This window comes from Urocitellus parryii, chromosome 1 (assembly GCF_045843805.1).
Source record: "Urocitellus parryii isolate mUroPar1 chromosome 1, mUroPar1.hap1, whole genome shotgun sequence".
NCBI lineage: Eukaryota > Metazoa > Chordata > Mammalia > Rodentia > Sciuridae > Urocitellus > Urocitellus parryii.
In genome coordinates, this window is record NC_135531.1 from 12,640,833 (window position 1) to 12,661,456 (window position 20,624).

General features: G+C 39.2%; 1 protein-coding gene across 2 annotated transcripts in view; it reads left to right on the forward strand.

Annotated features, from left to right (window-relative positions):
- Window positions 1–20,624, forward strand: part of Trio (trio Rho guanine nucleotide exchange factor) — a 334,617-nt gene that overhangs the window by 126,389 nt on the left and 187,604 nt on the right. For both annotated transcript variants that reach the window (XM_026392392.2, XM_077800023.1), the window contains exons 2-6: window positions 480–554; window positions 5,888–6,002; window positions 12,094–12,286; window positions 14,638–15,150; window positions 17,032–17,154. In XM_026392392.2, coding sequence (XP_026248177.2) covers window positions 480–554; window positions 5,888–6,002; window positions 12,094–12,286; window positions 14,638–15,150; window positions 17,032–17,154 — 1,019 coding nt within the window. The remainder of the gene's footprint in view (window positions 1–479; window positions 555–5,887; window positions 6,003–12,093; window positions 12,287–14,637; window positions 15,151–17,031; window positions 17,155–20,624) is intronic.

Sequence of the window (20,624 nt, forward strand, 5' to 3'; positions counted from 1 at the left end):
ACCCCCTTTCTCTTGCCAGGCCAGAACTTATTTTTAACCAGACTCTGAAAGTCTGAGAGGAGGAGACATTGAGCTCCCCCTAGAGAGTTTAACATGCCACAAATAGCAGGTTTTACAAAGCATTGCTGATGTTTTCTTTGCCAGTATCTAATCTACAAGATTAAAATGAAGATGTGGTTATAATCTAGACTGATTTCAAATCTTGTCTTTTGGAGGCAAAATTTTTATTGCTAGAAATGGTCAAGAGTCCTTTGGGACACTAACCTTTGGGTGTGTGTACAGATCATTATTTCACATTAAAATAGAAGAAAATGGTATAATCATACATAGCCTGCTTTTCATAAAATTTAAATATTCTCATATGATGATGGTTCTGAAGTTAATGTAATGGGTGTGAAGAAAACTACAGTGGTGGTATTGAATGCAATGTGTATTAAGTGATACTATTAGTAACTTTATTTTCTCTTTGTGTATTTCAGGGTTTCGAAAAAATGATGAAATGAAAGCTATGGATGTTTTGCCAATTCTGAAAGAAAAAGTTGCTTATCTTTCAGGTAAAGTCTAACTTTCTAATCTGCTTTATTTGACTAAGCTGGCATATTATCAGATTTTGACATTCTAAACTAGTGCACCTGCCATAGCATATAAACAAATTGGTATTTTAGTTGATTTTTAACTTCTTTATTCTTTCGAATTTTCCTGAGAAACTAATGCCCAAGCAATTTTCTTTAGCTAGCAGGTGTATTGTAAGTCAGGGAGCACTGTTGATCAAAATATGTCTGTCATTCAACAAATGCTTTGCTCCATGTAGTAAGAAAACCCACTGAGTTTTAAAAGTTGATCATTTCAGCAAAGTGATAGGACTGTGGCTGTGTGTGGATGTGTCCCAGAGTCTTACCTCTGTTATCTTGTTTTCTGTAGCTCTTTGTTACCTCCTCTTCTGGGAGATAAGGAAAACTACTTATTCCTGAGATCTCCTCCTTTGGGACTCTCTGTACATGGAATTACTAGAACCCTCATCATGAACCATAAAGTCTACCAGCTGAGTCCTCCATTTCCCTGTCTTTTCAGAATGTGGAAACAGACTGGACAGGCATGGGACTGTAGAGCACCTAACCACCCTTCCCTCTGCACATAGAGGTCAGGTTTTAGCCCCTTTTTGATGCTCTCCTTGGGCTTACCTGTGACATGTACAGAACAGCCATTAGGTATACACTTTTTGGGCACTGGTTCTCTTGTTACAGAACAAAGGTTTGCAAGATTTTTCTGCTCTGTTATATCAGGGAGTAAATCTGTACATTGTCATGTGTTCCTAGGCGGTCTTCCTGGAAACCTTTCCTTGATTCATTTTTATCTTTCTCAAACAGGTAGAGTTCTGATCCGATGTATCTTCTTGAACACATTTCAGCTTTTAATTTATAACACTGCAGGCGGTTTTTATTTGTTTTGGGTGTCCTTTGGAAATGTGTGTGGTTCTGGTATATATTTAACATGAAGCTTCCTATGGTGTTTTTGCCAATCTCATTTTGCTTCATGTCCAGCAGTATTTCTTGGCCCCTGGTAAAGACTGTTTGATGATTTTGCAGAAGTGAATCTAATTTATGATGCATTTGGAATGTTAATAGAAGAGCACAAGAAGTTCATGAAGAAGAAGGTACTGAATTGTTGGAAGTACATGATAAAATAAATAAATGAGCTCCTGGTTTATAATACATTGAGTTTTAAAAGTAGCATACATTTGCTCTGTGTGTGTGTGTGTGTGTGTGTGTGTGTTGCTGGGGATTGAACCCAGGGCCTTGTGCATTGAGGTAAGCACTCTTCCAACTGAATTATATCCCCAGCCTTCATTTGCTCTTTTGTAGTCATTTACTGACACATGCATAAAAACACATGCTGGCTTTATGACTTCAACATGTAGTTAACAGATTTTTAAGTTAGTGTAACTAAAAGACTATACTTACAAATCTTAGAGGCACCGTGAGGAAGGCAGAAGGAAAACCAATTCCACAAGTTTGTCGGTTTAGTTACTAGAGTCAGCCTCTGGGATGAGAGTCCCTGCTGCTCTGCCTGCTCCTCAGTTTTGAGACCCATGTTGTTCTATCTTCTTTCCTTAAGCATGCAGATATGGACAGATGTAGATAGCAGGGCAGTTAAGATTGGTAGGCTTTGTTTGTGTTCATTCTCTTATTAGGCAGTAAATAATGAATTTATTATCAGGTGCTATTTCTTATTGTCAAAACTAAAACTCTTTATCTTTTAACTAATCAAATAATCAAAACCAGCAGTAATCCTGAGTTTGTCATAAATCTATAATGAAACTTTAAGTTCTGCAGCATTAGAGTTGCATATATTTTTGGGGGAGAGACATTTTGCAATTACCACAAATTAGTACAGAACAGTTTTAAAACATGAGAGATGGCAGGACTTGCACCAGCTGTGGAGCAAAGCCAAGTCAGTAGGTACTGCCACACTTTTGTAGTGTTTTCTGCATTATGAGCAGAATGATTCAGCTGTATTACCTGAATTCATTGCTGATTGTCTTTGGAAAGGAAGAGGAGGGAAAATCACAAAATTTAAAATAAGTTGATTACTTGTATTGGAATATTATGTTTTTGAAAAATTCCAAAGAATGAGTGAATTTTCAAAAGTGATTTTTACCTGTTCCCATTTTTCTTTTTCATTAAGGTATAATTTGCCTACCTTTAAATCCACCTTCTAAAAGTATATGATTTAAAATACTTGTTTTGAGTAAATTTTAGTGTATTCATTCACAAGGCTGTGCAGTCATTGTCACCTAATTCCAGAACATTTTCATCACCTTCCAAAGGACCCCACTCTCATTCCCCTGCCCCATCCCTGGCAACTAGTAATCTACTTTCTACTCTGACCTAATTTTTTAATATGTTAGGGAATGTTTGTAAAAACTGTCCATGCAAATGGCCTTTAGTAATTAAATATAAGTAGAATAGCAAGGGCTTTAGTAAAAGCAGGCTAAAAGATAAGTGATTCTAAGACATACTTGTTAGGGCAGGATCTCTCAAAAACCACTTAGAATTCCTTGAACTTGGAATATTTTGGATCCTTAGTCTTCTGTCTAGGTACTCTAAAAGTACTCGTTGCACTGAAGTAAGATAGCAACACATTATGTTCTTCATTTAGGATGAATTAAATGAAGTTAAATGGCACATCTGACTCTGTGGTTTGAATATATTCCCTCCAAAGTTTAAAAGTTAGTAGCATGATAGTCTTAGGAAAGGCTGCCTGGGCTGCGGACATAGCTCAGTGGCAGAGCACTTGCTTTGTGTGTGTGTAGCCTGGCTTCAATCATCAGCCCAGGTTGGGCAAGTGCACATTGCGTGAGGATGCAGCATCCCTTCCCAACCCTCTAGGCAAGATGTGGTCTTTGTCAGGTAACCCAACCTGCCATTGCCTGGATCTTAGACTTCCCAGTCTCCAGAACCAGGAGAAAAATACATTTCTGTTCCTTATAAGTTATTTGGTTTGTGGTACGGTTTCTGTTATAGTAGCACAAGTGGAATAAGTCAGAGAGTCAGTAAAAGAAGTGTTCTGCACTTTATATTGAATGTGGTTTATACACACAGCGGTCTCCCCTGTCCCCATCTGTGGTTTCACTTCCCATGGTTTCATCCGCACCCCCCCACCCCAACTTAGTCAGCTGTGGTTGAAATACCAGTATTTGTCTTCACTCTTTCCAGAGAGATTAGACCATGTGGGCAAATCCTTTATTGTAGTCTATTGTTGTAACTGTTCTTTTTTATTGGGTTATTATTAAATTCTTTTATTGAGTTATTGTTAGTAACTAATTTATAAGTTAAATTTTATCATAGGTGTGCATATACAGTAAAAAGCATCACATGTATGGTGTGTGTGTGTGCATACCATGCTCTGGATAAGTTTGACATAAATTCCAGACATGTAATTTTGCTTATAAATATTTTATGTGTGTGTGTGTGTGTGTGTGTGTGTGTATAAAGGTAAGTCTTTAAAAGCTCACTATCATTAGCTGATCTAAAATTGAATTATAATTCTTTAATCTAAAAAAACCAATCAGTATTCAAATTTTCTTGCTTGTCTCTCTCCATGTTTTCTAACAAGTCTATGTTGCAGTTGGTTAAGATGTATAAGTCTCTTCTCATCTATAGGTTCTTCATCCTTCTTGCTGTTTTTGCCTTATCCCCTCCTTTGTTAGGTTAGGAAGTTGAGTGTTTTACTGTAAATTTTGCATCATTCTAGATTTTGTTGGTTGTGCCTCTGTGTGCTCATTCACCATGTTTCTCTTGCCCCTGAGTTTCCTGTAAACTAGGAGTTAGGTCTTGAGGCTTGATGAGATTTGGCTTAAATTTTGCAGGGAAGGAAGGTGAAATACTTGGTGGTGTTTGGTTCTGTGGGGAATTGATTGGGAGAGTCTGATTATCCCTTTCTTATGTAAACCATTCATGATGGACAGGATTTATTGATATCTGTGATTTGGTGTTGCTCCCATTGAATGTCTGAATAATTGAGTTACAGATATTTTAAGACTCCCGTTAGGTTATATGACCAGACAGTACATGAGAATCATTTTAAGTATTCTCAGTCAGAATTAAGTTTTATACTGTTTAGAATGTGTGTATGCATTCTAGAAAATAGGAAAGAACATATTGGTAAAACATATTTTCAAAATACCAGCATCTTCTGCTGTGTGTGTATATTTTTTTGTTTGTTTGTTTTGTTGTTGTTTTCAGACAGAATCTTAGGACCTCTCTTAAGTTGCTGAGGCTGACCTTGAACTTGCAATCCTTCTCTCTCGGCCTCCTAAACTGCTAGGATTATAGGCATGCCCCACTGTACCCAGCATTGTATATTTATTATTTTGATCATACTAAAAGGAAGGTTTTTTGTTGTTGTTTTCTTGCTTGGATTTTAATTTTATCCCTGCTAATTGTTTTTGGTACACAGAATAATTAAGAGTTTTGTATTGAAACTTGAAGTTTGAGATTTTCTGAAGAAAGATGATCAGAGTCATAAAACTAAATGAAGGACCTCTTATAGAAGAATTTATTTTCCTTTTCTACTTTACCTACAACCTTGAGGGAAGTAATAGAGTAAATGTGACAGTTTCACCAAAAATACCCAGTGGTACTTTGTTCGGATTGTGTTCCTATCAATGAGAAATCTGCCTGCCTGCCTGTCAAGGTCAAATGCACTGAGATTTGTACTCCTGGAGTATGGTGTAATTTTTCTCAAGTCCTTGAGCTAATCTAGTTCTGCTCTAAAGTGTTTTCATGCCTATCTTTCTCTTTTTGTACATGTGACTTTATGTAAGAGATTGGCAAAGCTTGCCTGTTGGTGGTCAGATGCAGCAGATACCACATTTAAAAGGTCATCATTGGGATAAACCTTGAATAGCATTCTTTTCTTTTTCCTTTTAAGACTTTTAAGAACCGAGTTTAAGCGATGCAGAAGAAAAGGTTCAGAATGCAGGGGAGGGCATAGGGAAGGAAGGGGTGGTGAGGAAGGAGTGGAGAGGCAAGAGAGGCAGTTCGGAGGTGACTGGAGCACACACACAAGAACGTTTTCTCCTCACATATTAACTTAAAGGAAGGCATTCTTCCAACACACTGAAGGAAAAGACAAGGCCGAATCTTCTATTTGGCCTTCAAACTAAGACTTGTTCTTCTGAGTCCTGAGAGGAGATACAGCAGCCTTACATAGCTCAGATGACATGAGGACTCTTGGGCGGTGCGTGATTCTTCCACACTCTGTGGTTGACTTAGGTATCATTTGGACTGAGTGACTAGATGACAATATTGGACTTGAAATGGCTCATAGAGAGTCCCGTCTCATCCTCCTTAGTCTAAATGTGTTCCCAATGTTTGTTTTTTAGGTGGTAGAGATAAGCGTGGAGGTCCCATTTTAACATTTCCAGCCCGCAGCAATCATGACAGAATACGGCAGGAGGATCTCAGGAGACTCATTTCATATCTAGCCTGCATTCCTAGGTAAGTTCTGGGAGGCTTGTGGCCTGTCACTCTTTTCATAGTTCCAAGAGATGTGGCACTATGCTTTTAGGAAACAGCCAGGTGGTAGCCATGACCTTAAATGACCTTTCTCCTCATTAACAATTTTCATCTTGTGTAAAATATTCTGGGGGCAAGGACAAGAAGTTAGGCATTTTGTGTTGAAGAACACTGTGTGTTGATAGTGGATTTGGGAATCTCATTTACCTGGGACTTTAAGATCCCAACCACCTGTGTTAGAAATCCAATAGTCACCAGTAATACGTCCAGCACCAAGACTCGGTGAACTGCATGGTTAGAAATCTAGTGATATTTTTGATTGTGCATTTCTGTTCTCATGCTGATCTTCTGTTCTTTACAAATATTCTCTTGCTTTGTAGCATGAAGTTTGTGGGGGCATAAAAATCCTCATCAGCTAATATACGCTACATCAGTTTGGGAACCCCATTACATCTGAGAGACTCCATTAGTGATAGGGAAATTTTTCATGTGGATGCTGAAGAATGCCAAGGACAAGTAATGCTATATTTTCTGGAGAGCCCTGAAGTGAGGAGCACTGCATTGTAGGAATTATTCTGTGTCTAAACCTGAGGAGATTAGAATCTTCACTTCTGCTCTAAGAACAGAGATTTCCCCCTCATTAAAACCTTCATTTAGTTTTTCCAGGTATTTCTTGGAAAAAAGAATCCAAAAACATAGCCATGCCTGGACCAAGAGATTGGGTGTGACAGTTGGAGGCATGCTTCCCTGTAAAGAAAGGGGAACTCCTTGTACTTCTTTATTCAGGAAACATGCAAGCTGCTTGAGAGCACAGATGATGTCTTCAGTGGAGTGAGCAGGCACTTCTTGAGAGACTCAATTTAAACATGTGAAACAAGACTTGTCAGAGGAGGAACTGGTGTAGATAGTAACTTTAAGGGATGCATTAAGCAAAAGAATAATGTGAAGTAGTCAATAACAATGTAATGGGTTTTTAAAAGTTGAGGTAAATGTAACTGATCAACTATAGTTGGTGATTTGTGATGCTTATAACCTGTTTAATGACACCAACCAGGGAAGACAACTGGGCCCTTTGGTATCAGATCTTTGCAGTGGCTTTTGGAAGTCTTGATGATTTAACCTGTTAAGGGTTACTCTTGTACATTTCTATTAAGTGTCCTTCATGGGAAAACTACCACTATATGTCACCAGTGACTAAATAAATAGAGCCTCCTTACATGTATGGAAAGCAGTTTCTCTTTCCTCGTATTCTGGTACTTCTTTGGACTGCTTAACAGTGGAAATCATAGGTTGGGGCAAGGGTTTATTAGTTATTTACTACTCACTGTCATTTATAAATAATAATATAGTTATAGCTACTACTACTCAGTTCTTGTGTGCCAGATTCAGTGCTATTGATAGAAATAGTAAAATAGGATGATCTTGAAAAAAAAACAACAGACAACTTCTCTTGCCAACAAAAGTGGTACTATCCAGTGGGTTAATCAAAAATTAAAGTTGGAGCTGGGCGTGTAGCTCAGTGGTGGAACATGTGCTTAGCATGCACAAGGCCTTGGGTTCCACCCTAGCACCAAGATAGATGAATGAATGAGTGAATGTTGAATTTTTAAATCATCCATCTAGATGATTTAAAAAATATTTACATAATCAGAATGCTATATATACCTTTGACAATTTGCTGTCTAGTTTTGAAATCTATGTTGATAGTAAATATAAAAAATATTTTCTATTTCCTTGATCTCAAATAATTGAGTCAAGTACATTTTGGATCATTTAGATGACCAACTTTAAAGAAAAAACATCTTCATGGATGATCATAAAGATGATTAACCAGTCTTCTAACAGTTTTACTTAAGGGACCTTAGTTTTATCTGGCTTTTCTTTATCTTACAAATAAAGTGGGACTCTTAAGTAAAACTGTTAGAAGACTGGTTAATCATTTTTATGGAAAATTGTGAGCATGCACATAAATAGAATAGTGTAATAAGAAGTCATTTCATTTGTAAATTCCTCTGAGATAGTGCAGGGCTCCCTACATGAGGAGGACTTGAGAATCAGACTGACTGACCTGGAACCATTGATTTACCTTGATTGGTTTTCACATGTGAAAAGTGATAACTGTTTTAGTCAACTTTTTTACTGCTGTGACTAAAAGAGCCAAGAAGAACAAATTTAGAGGAGGAAAAGTTTATTTGGGGCTCACAGTTTCACAGATCTAAGTTCATAGACAGCAGGCTCCATTCCTTGGGGATTGATGTGAGGCAAAACATTGGTGGAAGAGTTGGGCAGAAGCCAGGAAGCAGAGAACTAAGCCCAGCTCAAAAAATATATATCCCAAAGGCGCATCCCCAGAGACCCTCCTCCTCCAGCCATACCCTACCTACAGTTACCATTCCATTAATCTCTATCAAGGGATTGATTCACTGATTGGGTTAAGGCTCTTATAACTCAATAATTTCACCTCTAAACCTTCTTGCATTGTCTCACACATGAGCTTTTAAGGGACACCTAATATTGAAACTGTAACAGATACTGTACAATATACCTTGGGGTCCCCTGTGTGTTGAGCAGGGTTCTTCATGCACACCAGCCCAGTGCCCCAGTGTAGGAACTACTTCAGTAGTGGTACCGTGATCTCCTCTTCTGGATGCTCTCTTCCTTCCTTCAGCCATGCTTTCTAGAAGCAGGTTGTGTTGATTTCTTCTGCACACCTTCTCCAGTGTCTGTGTCCCACAATCGAACGTTACTGTGACCCGAGTAGCTCTAAGTTGTTTGAGTGCTATTACTTGGGTCACCTCCCCACTCCCTTTTGAAATAACAGTTGGATAACAGAGTGGATCCACAGGGTTGATGAGTGAGGACTTTTTTTTTTTTTTAAGATAGAATTTTTTGATATTTATTTTTTAGTTTTTCGGTGGACACAACATCTTTATTTTATTTTTTTAATGTGGTGCTGAGGATCAAACCCAGTGCCCCGCACATGTCAGGCGAGCGCGCTACCCCTTGAGCCACATCCTCAGCCCCGACCGAGGACTTTTTTATCACCTGTGTAAGAGGAGCTAGTAGCAGCAGCAGTTCTTGCTGGTATCATTGGGATTCCTGCACAATGATGAAAGTAACATGATTATTGCACTTGTTGTTTGAATGTTTTGTGGTAATTATATGGATAAACCACTCTGACCCTCTTGTCCTTAATGAAATAATGTGATGATTTTTGATTGATTGATTTTAAGTACACTCACATGTAAGGTACTTTATTCATCTTGGAACTGAAGAAAGTAAAATTTCTTACTTTTAGAGATCTGGCTTACGAGGGGAACTTAGTTTTATCTGGCTTTTCTTTATCTTACAAATAAAGTGGGACTCTTAAGTAAAACTGTTAGAAGACTGGTTAATCATGCTTTCTAAAAAACAATGCCTGTCTTTAGGTAGAGTCGGAGCTTAGAGTCCTCCTGCTGGCTACTGCTTATCTAGAGCAGCTGGATTTGAGGATGTTCACCAGCCACTGCTCTCCTCATGATGACAATACTAGACCATACTTTTGACCATATTAGAGCAAATGCATGGAAAGGCTGTGCCTCCCAGCCCAGTCGTGTGCTGTTTCCACTACTTGGGAAGTCACTGGGTGATGGCCATTTGATGCTGGAGGAAGTAGAATAGCTAATTCTCCTGTAAACTGGACTGGGCATGCTTGGTGTACCCTTTGGTTTTATTGTTCTCAGGCTTGTTCCTGTTAGGTCTAGAGCTACTCAGGATTTCTCTCAAGCCCTTTCAAGTGCAGGGGCTTTGTAGTTTGTGTGCATATTGTGTAAGGCACGCTGGGAGAGAGGCTGCAAGGGAATTTATTTTGGTGTGGTAAAAGCTGATACTTGAAATGCAGTCTGCCAAACAGCAGCTAGTAAAACAAACACATTGCTACGGTTTTCCAGTTTCCTGTCTTTGGTGTATAGTAGCTGCATATGTGAACCTGAAGTTGAATGCCTCAGCCGGACAGCAGGCACCCTCCTCCTGTGCTCAGGCAGCACTTGCCTCAGCGCCTCAGAGCCCTGGAGTCTCTGTGATGGGAACCTTGCAGAATTGCAAACCCTATTAGAGCCCACACAGACCCAGAGTACTTAGTTTCTGTGACTCAGGGAACTTTAGAAGATTGTTTCCTCTAGGTTTTTGAAGAAGGCTAAAAAACAAATGACATTTCTATCTATGATGTTACTGGGATTATGCTGGGACCTGCTGTTTGAAGAAGTGATAGTGATCTCAGGAGGAGCCCTTGAGCCAGTGCCAGATCTTGTCAGGTGCATCTTCACTGGGGGCGTTAACAGGTTAATCACACCACTTCTTCACATCCTCACCATTCGGGGGATGAGCTAGGCTGCTGGATCATCTGTTTTCTCTTCATGGCTTTACACACTATATTCTCTGTGGCTGGGTTCTACTGCTGGAGTACATATAGACATTTCTGGAATGCTTACTTGACACCTCTCTTATACTGTTGTGTATGTCATAAGTTCTTTGCATTTGTGAATCTCTGAAAGCCAGTTACTCTGATGGTTTGAATAAACATAAGAAATGAGGGGGGCAGGTAGGAAGATAGGGGAACAAGATTGTGCAAGAAAGCAGGAAATCGGTTTTAGTTTTTGCTTTTCTTTTGTTAGCTTTTAAACATTACTTAGTGAAAGCATTTCAGTTTCTCAGTTTTCAGTTGAGAATAGTTTTTTTAGGGTAATTATATGAGGCAGAAAAATGTCAAATGTCTTCCCATCATCATAGTACATTTGCATTGGGTGAAAACCTCTATCTCATTGAGTGCTCATCAGGTCTTAGGTATATTCCCAAGACCTTGCAGTCATTACCTTGTTAGTGTTGGCACTGGTATCAGTAGTTGGAGCAGATGGTTAGAGTCCACCTGTAATAGTGAGGATTATGGTAGCTCCTTAGCTATGGGGCCATTTGGAAGCCAGCATCAGAGCTTCCATATGTATCCTGGAAGTTATAATGAGACCAGGTACTTTTCAACTGTTTCAGGACACCTGGACCCTTTATTGCAGCTGTGCATTATATGGGAATATACTTAGGGGTTGAGATTTACTGAAATTAGAAACTTGTTTGTTGTTTTGTTTTTTAGACTGGGTCTTTCTGTACTGCACAGGCCGGTTTCAAACTTCTGGGCTCAGGTGATCCTCCTGCCTCAGCCTCCTGAGTGCTGGGATTAGAAGCATGTGCACTGCATCTGACTGAAATTAGCATTTTTGTTTGTTTAACTGCCAAGAACCTGAAGAGTAAGAATATGATGACTCCTAGCATGGCATTGGTTTGTACCAGGGGTCAGAATTGTTACCACCATTACTTTTGTACCATCAATGCACTGGTTGCATCAGTGCAACCAGATGTAAAAGGCAAATAAAGCCTCAGCACTACTACAGAATTAGATGTGCCCTACAGGGCCTGCCAGAAGAGTGAGAGGAACCCCAAAGATGGGAAGACCATGCTTGGAGAACCTCTGAGATAGTGTAAGGGCCAGGGATAGGGGAATGGGAACAAAATGGGGCATTGAGAAGCCCTCAGCACTGCTAGACACACTGGTGAGTGCCATTTTCAGAGCTGTGGGTAAGTTCTGTCCTGGACCTAGTCTCTGCATGCCATTGTGGGTTTGTACCTCTTTTGTTCTTTCCGGAGACCTTTGCCAGTAGTAGTTACTAGACGAGTATATGATCAATTAATGCATCAAAGGCCAGGAAAATGAGCATGATGGTTGTTATTTTCCTCCTGAGGAGAAGTCAGGCTACAAAACCAAAATTTAAATTCTAAAGGTTTTGTGAAGTCAAACCCTGTTTGGAACCATCACCGCTGCTCGATGCACATGTGGTTTGGTTCTGTTCTCTCCTGGATCCAGTTGAAGCTGAGCTGCCATGTGAGATGGCTGTGCACTCTGGTTCTTGAGGTCAGTGTGCAGCCGCTTCCCAAGCACCAGGCAGAATGAAGGAAGTGGCATCTGGTGCTCCATGAGGTGGAGCAGGCCTTGTGGCAGGAGCTGTAGCCTATGCGTTAAGCCTGTGATTTTTTTTTCTCTCCACAGTGAGGAAGTCTGCAAGCGAGGCTTCACGGTGATTGTGGACATGCGTGGGTCCAAGTGGGACTCTATTAAGCCCCTACTGAAGATCCTGCAGGAATCCTTCCCCTGCTGCATCCACGTCGCACTGATAATCAAGCCAGACAACTTCTGGCAGAAACAGAGGACGAATTTTGGCAGTTCTAAATTTGAATTTGAGGTAACTTCCCTTGTGTAGCCAAACTCACTAAACCATCAAAAGCTGGCTCATCAAAAGCTGACTTATTCTCACATTCTAGGCTGATAACAGATCTTTAAAACTAGTATTGAACAGGAACTGCATGCCTTTGTATATACCGAAGGTAGAATTTTAGTTACTATATAAACTAACAAGGTTGCTTTCATCATCCCAGTTCTCTGGGGTGGGTTTGCTAGGCTGCTGAGGGCATGGGGATTCCCTTGGAAGGAGAAGCCTTTTCCTGAATTGAGCTCAGCCATGCAGCACAGGGACTTTTTAGGACTGCAGATTCATCATCACTGCTTCATCCCTGGAGGTGAGAGAATGAATGATGGGGAGAAACAACCCACTTTAAATTTCCTGAAGGATTAGTATGGAGGAGACTGAGTTCCTCCTGTCATAGATGTTGGAGAGAATGGTTGTCACTTATTGCACATAATAGGTCTCTCATTTATGAAAAAGAGGTATTCCCCTAAAAACTGTTCAGAGTCCTGAATTCAGTTAGGCATAGAGGATTGCTGTCTTGCAGTTATAGAAAGCAAACCTCAGCCTGCTAACTTGTTTTCCTTTCCACTGTTAACCAGCTTTCCTTAGGATACCACAGTTCTGACAAGGTTCAATGAGATGATTATTCTGAACAGCTTAAAATTTGGTTCATGCTCTATTCTGTAATAAATTGGTATATTTTCTAATAATTATAATAATTTTTGGTTGAATAGCTTCCTTCTTCTGACATCCCTGCCCAAACATTAGGTTTCATATGCATTCATGTGTTATTTATGCTATATGCTGTACTTTTCAAAGTGTTTTCTCATGTGTATTACTTGGATTTTTGAATCTGTTTTTCATAGTACTGATTTTGCTATTTGGAATCTGTACTTGTTTTTAATTTAAATTTGACACTATACCAAACAAGTTTAGGTGAAAGATAAAGTAAGCTTTTATCTTTGTACACTTAGTGATTTTGGAAGACAATTTATTGGGTCTTAGTTCTTTTCTTTCCTTTTTTAAAATTTTTTCAATGTAGAATTTAAAGTGTGTTGTATTTAATTATAAATGTTCTAAGTAAAAATAATGGCTTGGCAATATAATCCACACAAATATTTTATAGTCTAATTTAGAACTCTCTCTAGTACCTCTCTCAGTTTTCCTGCTGAACAGGGTTATCTCTCCATGGTCACAGCCTCTCTCTCTGAATGGTTGTCTCCATGGAGGTTACTGAAATCCAGCAATAATAGGATTGCATCTGCAGCAAAAGTGCTGGGTTAGAAACTGAGTCCCACTTTCTGGCCCTTCTGCCTCTTGCTTTCTTGTAAGAGCCAACATGGAGTTCTAGGTTTCTGTGAATCTGGAGGTGACAGAGGTGTGATTAAACCAGTCTTTTCCTGCTTATCATTTGGTCCTAGGCCATGCTTTTTTCCCTTTGCCTTGGCATTTGCATTTAATCATCCCTACTTCATGTTGTACTTGAGGCCTAATACTGATTATCAGTCTGCTTCCCATTCTGATCAGGCGAGGTTAAGATTCCTTGCTTCAATGGTAACTGACTAACATTTTGTTGCTGTTAAATTGGAATGTAAGATTATATATGGCATTTGGGATGCTCAGAATCACAGCAGATTATTGTAGTGAATGTTCCCTTTGACTTTAGCTCTGTGAAGAGCCTCCGTCAACTTTCTTGCTAAACCTGGGATAGTTTCCAAATTCAGAGAAAGTTATTCATTTCATATCATCTGTTACTTAATGGGAAATAAGGGAGGGACAAAAAGAACTGATGAGGGTGGTCTGGTTGGACTAACACTTATTATTTAATAAGCAGCCCACAAATAAATATTCCAAAAGGGTTTTTGAAGCCTACAAGGAAGACATTGGTGTGAAGGCAAATAGCAGGGACCCCCTAAAGTTTTCTACTGGGAAGGAGATGACAAATGGAGAGGAAAGAATGGGTAGAATAATACATCTATGAAAGTGATACTTTTGAAATGTCTGCTGTGTGCTTATAACTTAACCTGTTTCTGGCTTAATGTGCCTGAGTAGGTTAATCTCCATATTCTTGGAAAGGAATCTAATTGCTTTAGGTCTTATGAAAAACGTGATTCTGTAATCCTAGGTATTCCAGCTAATATCTGTTACTATAGCAGATTTTTTCATTCATTGTACTAATAATGCATCTTGCATCCGCATTTGTTTTTATGGAGCCAGAACCGGGTATGTCATGTTTTCTGTGAATAGATTAACACTGAAAATTTGTGACTAAGCACTGCAAATTACATTACATTAAAACCATATAGAATTGGTTCATCTTCTTATATGTGATTTTTTTTTTCCTTAAGACAAACATGGTCTCTTTAGAAGGCCTTACCAAAGTAGTTGATCCTTCTCAGCTAACTCCTGAGTTCGATGGCTGCCTGGAATACAACCATGAAGAATGGATTGAAATCAGAGTTGCTTTTGAAGACTACATTAGCAATGCAACCCACATGTTGTCCCGGCTAGAGGAACTTCAGGACATCCTTGCTAAGAAGGAGTTGCCTCAGGACCTAGAAGGGGCTCGGAATATGATAGAGGAACATTCTCAGCTGAAGAAGAAGGTGATTAAAGCCCCCATTGAGGACTTGGATTTGGAGGGACAGAAGCTGCTTCAGAGAATTCAGAGCAGCGATAGTTTTCCCAAAAAGAACTCAGGGTCAGGTAATGCGGACCTACAGAACCTCTTGCCCAAGGTGTCCACCATGCTAGATAGGCTGCACTCGACTCGGCAGCATCTGCATCAGATGTGGCATGTGAGGAAGTTGAAGCTGGACCAATGCTTTCAGCTGAGGCTGTTTGAACAAGATGCTGAAAAGGTAAAGAAGGGGCGTTACATGCCAAAACCAGTCATGGAGGGAAACTCCTGGGTCTAGGCAGCCAAGGCTGGGGTGGTCAGGTGCACAGAGGGGAGAAGGTGGAGAATGGTAGGACTACATTTCCCATGTTTGTTACACACCAGAAAGGTTTATCAGAGACTGCTCTTCAGTCTGTCTTCTCATTTTACTCATTGTGCAGTTCAGTGCTGTTTTAGAAAAAAATTAACGTTCGAGTTAAAATTACTGATGGTTTGGTTTAGAATTCCTGTAAGATAGACAAGAAGGGAATTTTCAGTTAAAAGAGTGTTAATTGTGTTGGATTGTGCTATCAAAACCTGTAACTATGTGTGCATTTTGCTAATAGTTGCTTTTCCTCTCATACAAAGCCAGTGAGAGAACCCCAGTCAGATCTATGTTTGAATGTGTTTTTAAAATAAAAGGTGAGTAATGCCTTAAAAGTAAGTTTCTAGGTAATACAGGTAATAATCACTTATTAGTCTCATGTTTTATTATTGTACACCAGAAAAACCAGCTAGTCAAAGTGAATTCTTATCAATTATTGACTCATGCAGTCTTAGCAATGTGAAAGTGGGACCCTTGCAAACAGGAGTGTGTTATAAGCCATGAACATGGGTGAATTTATCATGCTTCATCTGAGTTCATTGAATTCTTTTTCCCCCACATGGACAGGAAAATATTCTATGAAGCAAAAAATTGTATTAGAAATCTTTGATACAAAAGGATCTTTTTAAAGGTGAAAATCCAGTATTATTCGGTACACTTTTAACCTGTTAGTGTACTTTGGTCTTAAGGAGTGCCTTGTCAAAGATAATAGAACAAATTTTTCTTCCAAATACTGGTAAAACTCGTCACTATCTCTGGGATTTTGGTTCAAGACAGTGTAACAAAGCTAATTGATAGTTATTTCTGTTTCTTCAAATGTTTTCTTTGCAAATCTTTCATTATTGTTGTGTTGGGGATTGAGCCCAGGGCCTAGCACATGCTAGGCAAGTGCTCTACTACTGAACTATGCTACTTTTAGTGTTTGCAAAAACACTAAAAATAAAAACACAAAAAATACTCGCTAAGTGGAAATTATTACCTAGGATGCATCAATATAATTAAAAATATAATTAAAGCAGATAAGGAACTCCTAAGAATCCTAAGAATTCCCTCCTGAGAATCCTAATTGATATCCTTATCCAAGTAACCTGTGACTTAAACCATAATCATTGTTAACATTTCACCAAGTCTTAACTTCTCAGTATATCTTATTATTTGCTCTTGCCCCCATCTCTATTTACTCTTTTATTAAAAAATGTTATCTGGGCTGGGGTTGTGGCTCAGTGGTAGAGTGCTTGCTTAGTATGTGCGAAGCCCTGGGTTCAATCCTCAGCAACACATAAAAATAAATAAATAAAATAAAGATACAGTGCCCAACTAAAAAATAAATATAAAAAAATAATAAAGAATGTTATCTTTTAGTCATCAGTATTGCTGTCAGTAATCTGGACAGAACCAACCTCTCTCAGAGACCTGTAGGTGCCTAGTTCCACCTACAGGTCCTTAGTTGAAAAGTAGTGAGGCAAATGATTCACAGTGGTAGGAGTCCTGGCCTACAAGTCAGAAGATAGGAGTTTTCTAATGGTAATTCCTAGAGGGCTGGAGTACGTTTTATCTGCTTCGTAATTCCTCATCATTAGATTAAAGTTTTCTTATAGATCCTGCAAGTTCAGAAGTACTGACTTGTTCTTAGATATAAAGACTCTTCTAGTCTGACACCTGAGAAGTTGTTGAGGAAAGAAGTCACTCTTGTTGGTGTGGCCCCCTCAGACACTTCTTGTTCTGCAGTGATTCCAGGTTGTCTTTTTCTTCTGGTAGATGTTTGACTGGATTACACACAACAAAGGCCTGTTTCTAAACAGTTACACAGAGATTGGGACCAGCCACCCTCATGCAATGGAGCTTCAGACGCAGCACAATCACTTTGCTATGAACTGTATGGTAAGCTGTCATCAGAACAGGTGGATCCTGTCATGTCAAAGCGTTTTAACAAATGGGAGGTGTCTTGTCATGTGAGTACCAGAACCTTTGCAGAGAGGATATGGGGCCTTCAGAGTGATCCTGTAGAAGTTGACCTTCACCTATAGGGAGTTTTACTGTGTTAGAATGTCTAAGGATCTTCTTTTTATGTTTTAAACAAACAAAAATGAAAACAAGCAAACAAACCAGTGAAACTTGAACCTGTTTCTTGACTAGCTCAGCACTGTTGACACCACTCCTGTGCTCTGCTTCCCGGGAGCTGCAGAGACTCCAGGAAAGCTTCTGTAAGGAGACTGATCTCCTAAATGGACACTGCCAGTTTGCAGGCTCCGTTCATACTAAGCATGAGGCCAGCCTGCCATCATCTGAGCACACCAGCTCTTCTAAAACAGGATTTCTCCCAAGTTGAGCTGGAAGGCTGGAGCTGACCTTTAGCCTGGCCTGGAACCTCAGGTTCCTTGGAAATTGGTGCCTTTGATGCCCTGAGCTGCTGCTGTGACTCTTCCAGAAGCCTGTAGAACAGAAGGGCCACTGTTGAACCTCATCCTAAGAAACAAACATTGAATTTTGAATAGCACTTTTACCATATTTTTATGGTTAGTGAAACTAAATTAAAATTATGTTGTTCTAATGATATATGCTTGTTTCCATGAATAGTTAAGGTTCTAGAAATTTCCTCTTCAGGGACAAGGAATTTGAGATTGAACTTCTAGCCTTCTCTGTGAGAATAGTGAGAATAAACTACTTTTAAGCCTTATAACATAGTGTATTAAAACAATATGAAGACAGAGGAAGATGCCATTCAGTTAAAGTTTGGTGAAAAAGTACTACAGTTTAGGTAATTTAGGTAATTAAAGATAAGATTTGGCAATTCTATTTTTGTCTTTCTTCCTTCCTTCCTCCCTCCCTCCCTCCCTTCCTTTCTCCATCAAAAAATTTTACACTTTGAGGGAAGATAGTGTCCATTCAATTCATCAAACCTGGACATAGATAATAAGGAAAGCCAAAATGTTACCTTTGGGGGTAGCTTCTTAGAAAAATTTCTTCTTACAAAATTGTTATTCATTTTTTCTGAATCTTCTGAAACTTCAACTAGTGACAAAAGGTACATTTTATCCACATACAATACTATACAACATACTTTAAAAATCAGAAATAATATAATGTATTCTAGGAATGAACAGAAAACATACTCCCTCCCCGTAGCAGTATCAGTGACAGACTCAAGAATGGAGAGAATGGGAAGCATGATGTGGAAGACAGGAGAGAAGCTGCGGCTACAGAAACTTCACTTCTGACTTTCTGCATGCTGTGGGACCTCAGGCAGTTTGCTTGACCTTTATGAGCCTCAGTTGCCTAATTGAAAACTACGGATACTATTCGCTTTGTATTTGTAAAGCACTTAAAATAGTGTATAATATGTAGTACTTGTTTGGTGGCAATTATTACCTAGGATGTAATAATTAAAAATACAATTAAAGAAAGTGAGGAACTCCTAAAGGTATAGGTAGTATCTATTGTTTTTGTTTTTTAAAGATGTTTAATATTACCTGTATTATTTTTATAAGTTTAAATTTTAACTAGGAGGAATGTAGTACCTCTGTATACTGGGCTGGGTGATGACTGCTGGGGGAGTTTCTGGAATAGTCCTGTCCCTCATTCTAAACACGTCCATGAGTCCTTAGTAATATCCATGACATCTGTCTATACAGAACAAGGCCTACAAACCTCCAGCCCTTTCTCTTGCTACTTACAGTGTTTTGCAAACAACCAGTTGACAATCTGGTTACCAACAATTATGCTCCTTGTCCCACAACACATATTTCTGAAAAGCTACAGTGAGAGGAATTTAGGTATAGGTACTTTTAATGGAGGAACTTGCACATTGACACATCTGAATACAGGCTTGCTATTAGTTTGTCAGCTGCTGTATTCTTTTCTATGTGCTATAGGTGATAGAGAGAAAGAAAAGGTGTAGTACACAGAATGGGAAATAAAATGATACAGTAAACTGTTAGTATAATGAGTTTGATGAGTGGTTCCCATAGTACAGCCATCTGAATACACTGTTCTTCTCCAGATCCTAACTGAGGGCATCTTCTTGTGTTCTTCCCAACACACTGTTTGGATTGGCTTTTCCTCTTTAAGGATTCAGAGAAAGGGACATTAGCAATTCTAAATCACTGTCACTTTGAGATGAGGGAGGGAAGAATAAAATGCTTAAGAGAATGGGTACATTGCATTTAACTTATTTAACTAGTTAGATAATTAATGTCATCACACAAGCAACTGAGGTCCATTCCCACTGATCATGGCCTTGACTGGCACAGCCTTCCAAAATTCCTTCTCTTTCTAGCTGATTCTGACATGTATATGCAACTCAAGCAATTTAGGCTGGACTCCTATGGCTCTGTAAACCCAAACTGAGGCAACTCTACCAAGTTCTAGTTTGGGTGAGAAATAGAGGGAAAGAATGAATAAAAGAAGGTACAAAGAAACAATGGACAGTGAGTTCTCTAGGTGCTTTCCAAGGGTGGGCTGCAGATACCATGGGGCCGGGAGGAAGCTGTTTCAGGGCTTTGTGGAAGGCACTGGGAGAGTGGCTCAGAGCTGCCTTAGGAAGGGAGACAGGAGGAAATGGGAAAATTCGATTAGGGACAAGTGGGAGGAGCCGAAAGGCCTGTATCTGGAGATCCACAGGGAGGAACAGTGTGGTGGCAGTGTCATAAATGGTAAGTATGTGAAGAAAAACATCTTGGGATTATTGAAGGTGTGCACAACCTGCCGCCAACTTTGGATGCACTACTGACCCCAGAGATGATTGCAGGTGGAAGGTGAAGTGCCGTGGGGAGAATGTGTTTTCCAAAAAAAGCAGAGTTTAAAAATTCTTTTTTAAAAGCCTTCATCCTATTTTTGGAATAAACTGGTAGACTTAAATAGGAATGTCAACACAGTAGAAAAAGCTTTACTTAAATATGAACACAGCATTTTTTTTCTAGTGTACTCATGCTTTTATTTATTTTTTAATAGCATGTTTATTTCTCTGATTTTATGTCTTTTTAAATTAATTTTTTATATGTCAGTGGTATGCATTACAATTCATATTAGATAGAGAGAGCACAATTTTTCATATCCTTGGTTGTATACAAAGTATATTCATACCAATTCATGTCTTCATACATGTACTTTGAATAATAATGTCCATCATGTTCCACCATCATTGTTAACCTCCTGCCCCCTCCTTGTCCCTCCTACCCCTCTGCCCTATCTAGAGTTCATCTATTCCTCCCATGCTCCCCTTCCCTACCCCACTATGAGTCAGCCTCCTTATATCAGAGAAAACATGAGGCATTTGGTTTTTTGGGATTGACTAATTTCACTTAGCATTATCTTCTCCAACTCTAACCATTTACCTGCAAATGCCATGATTT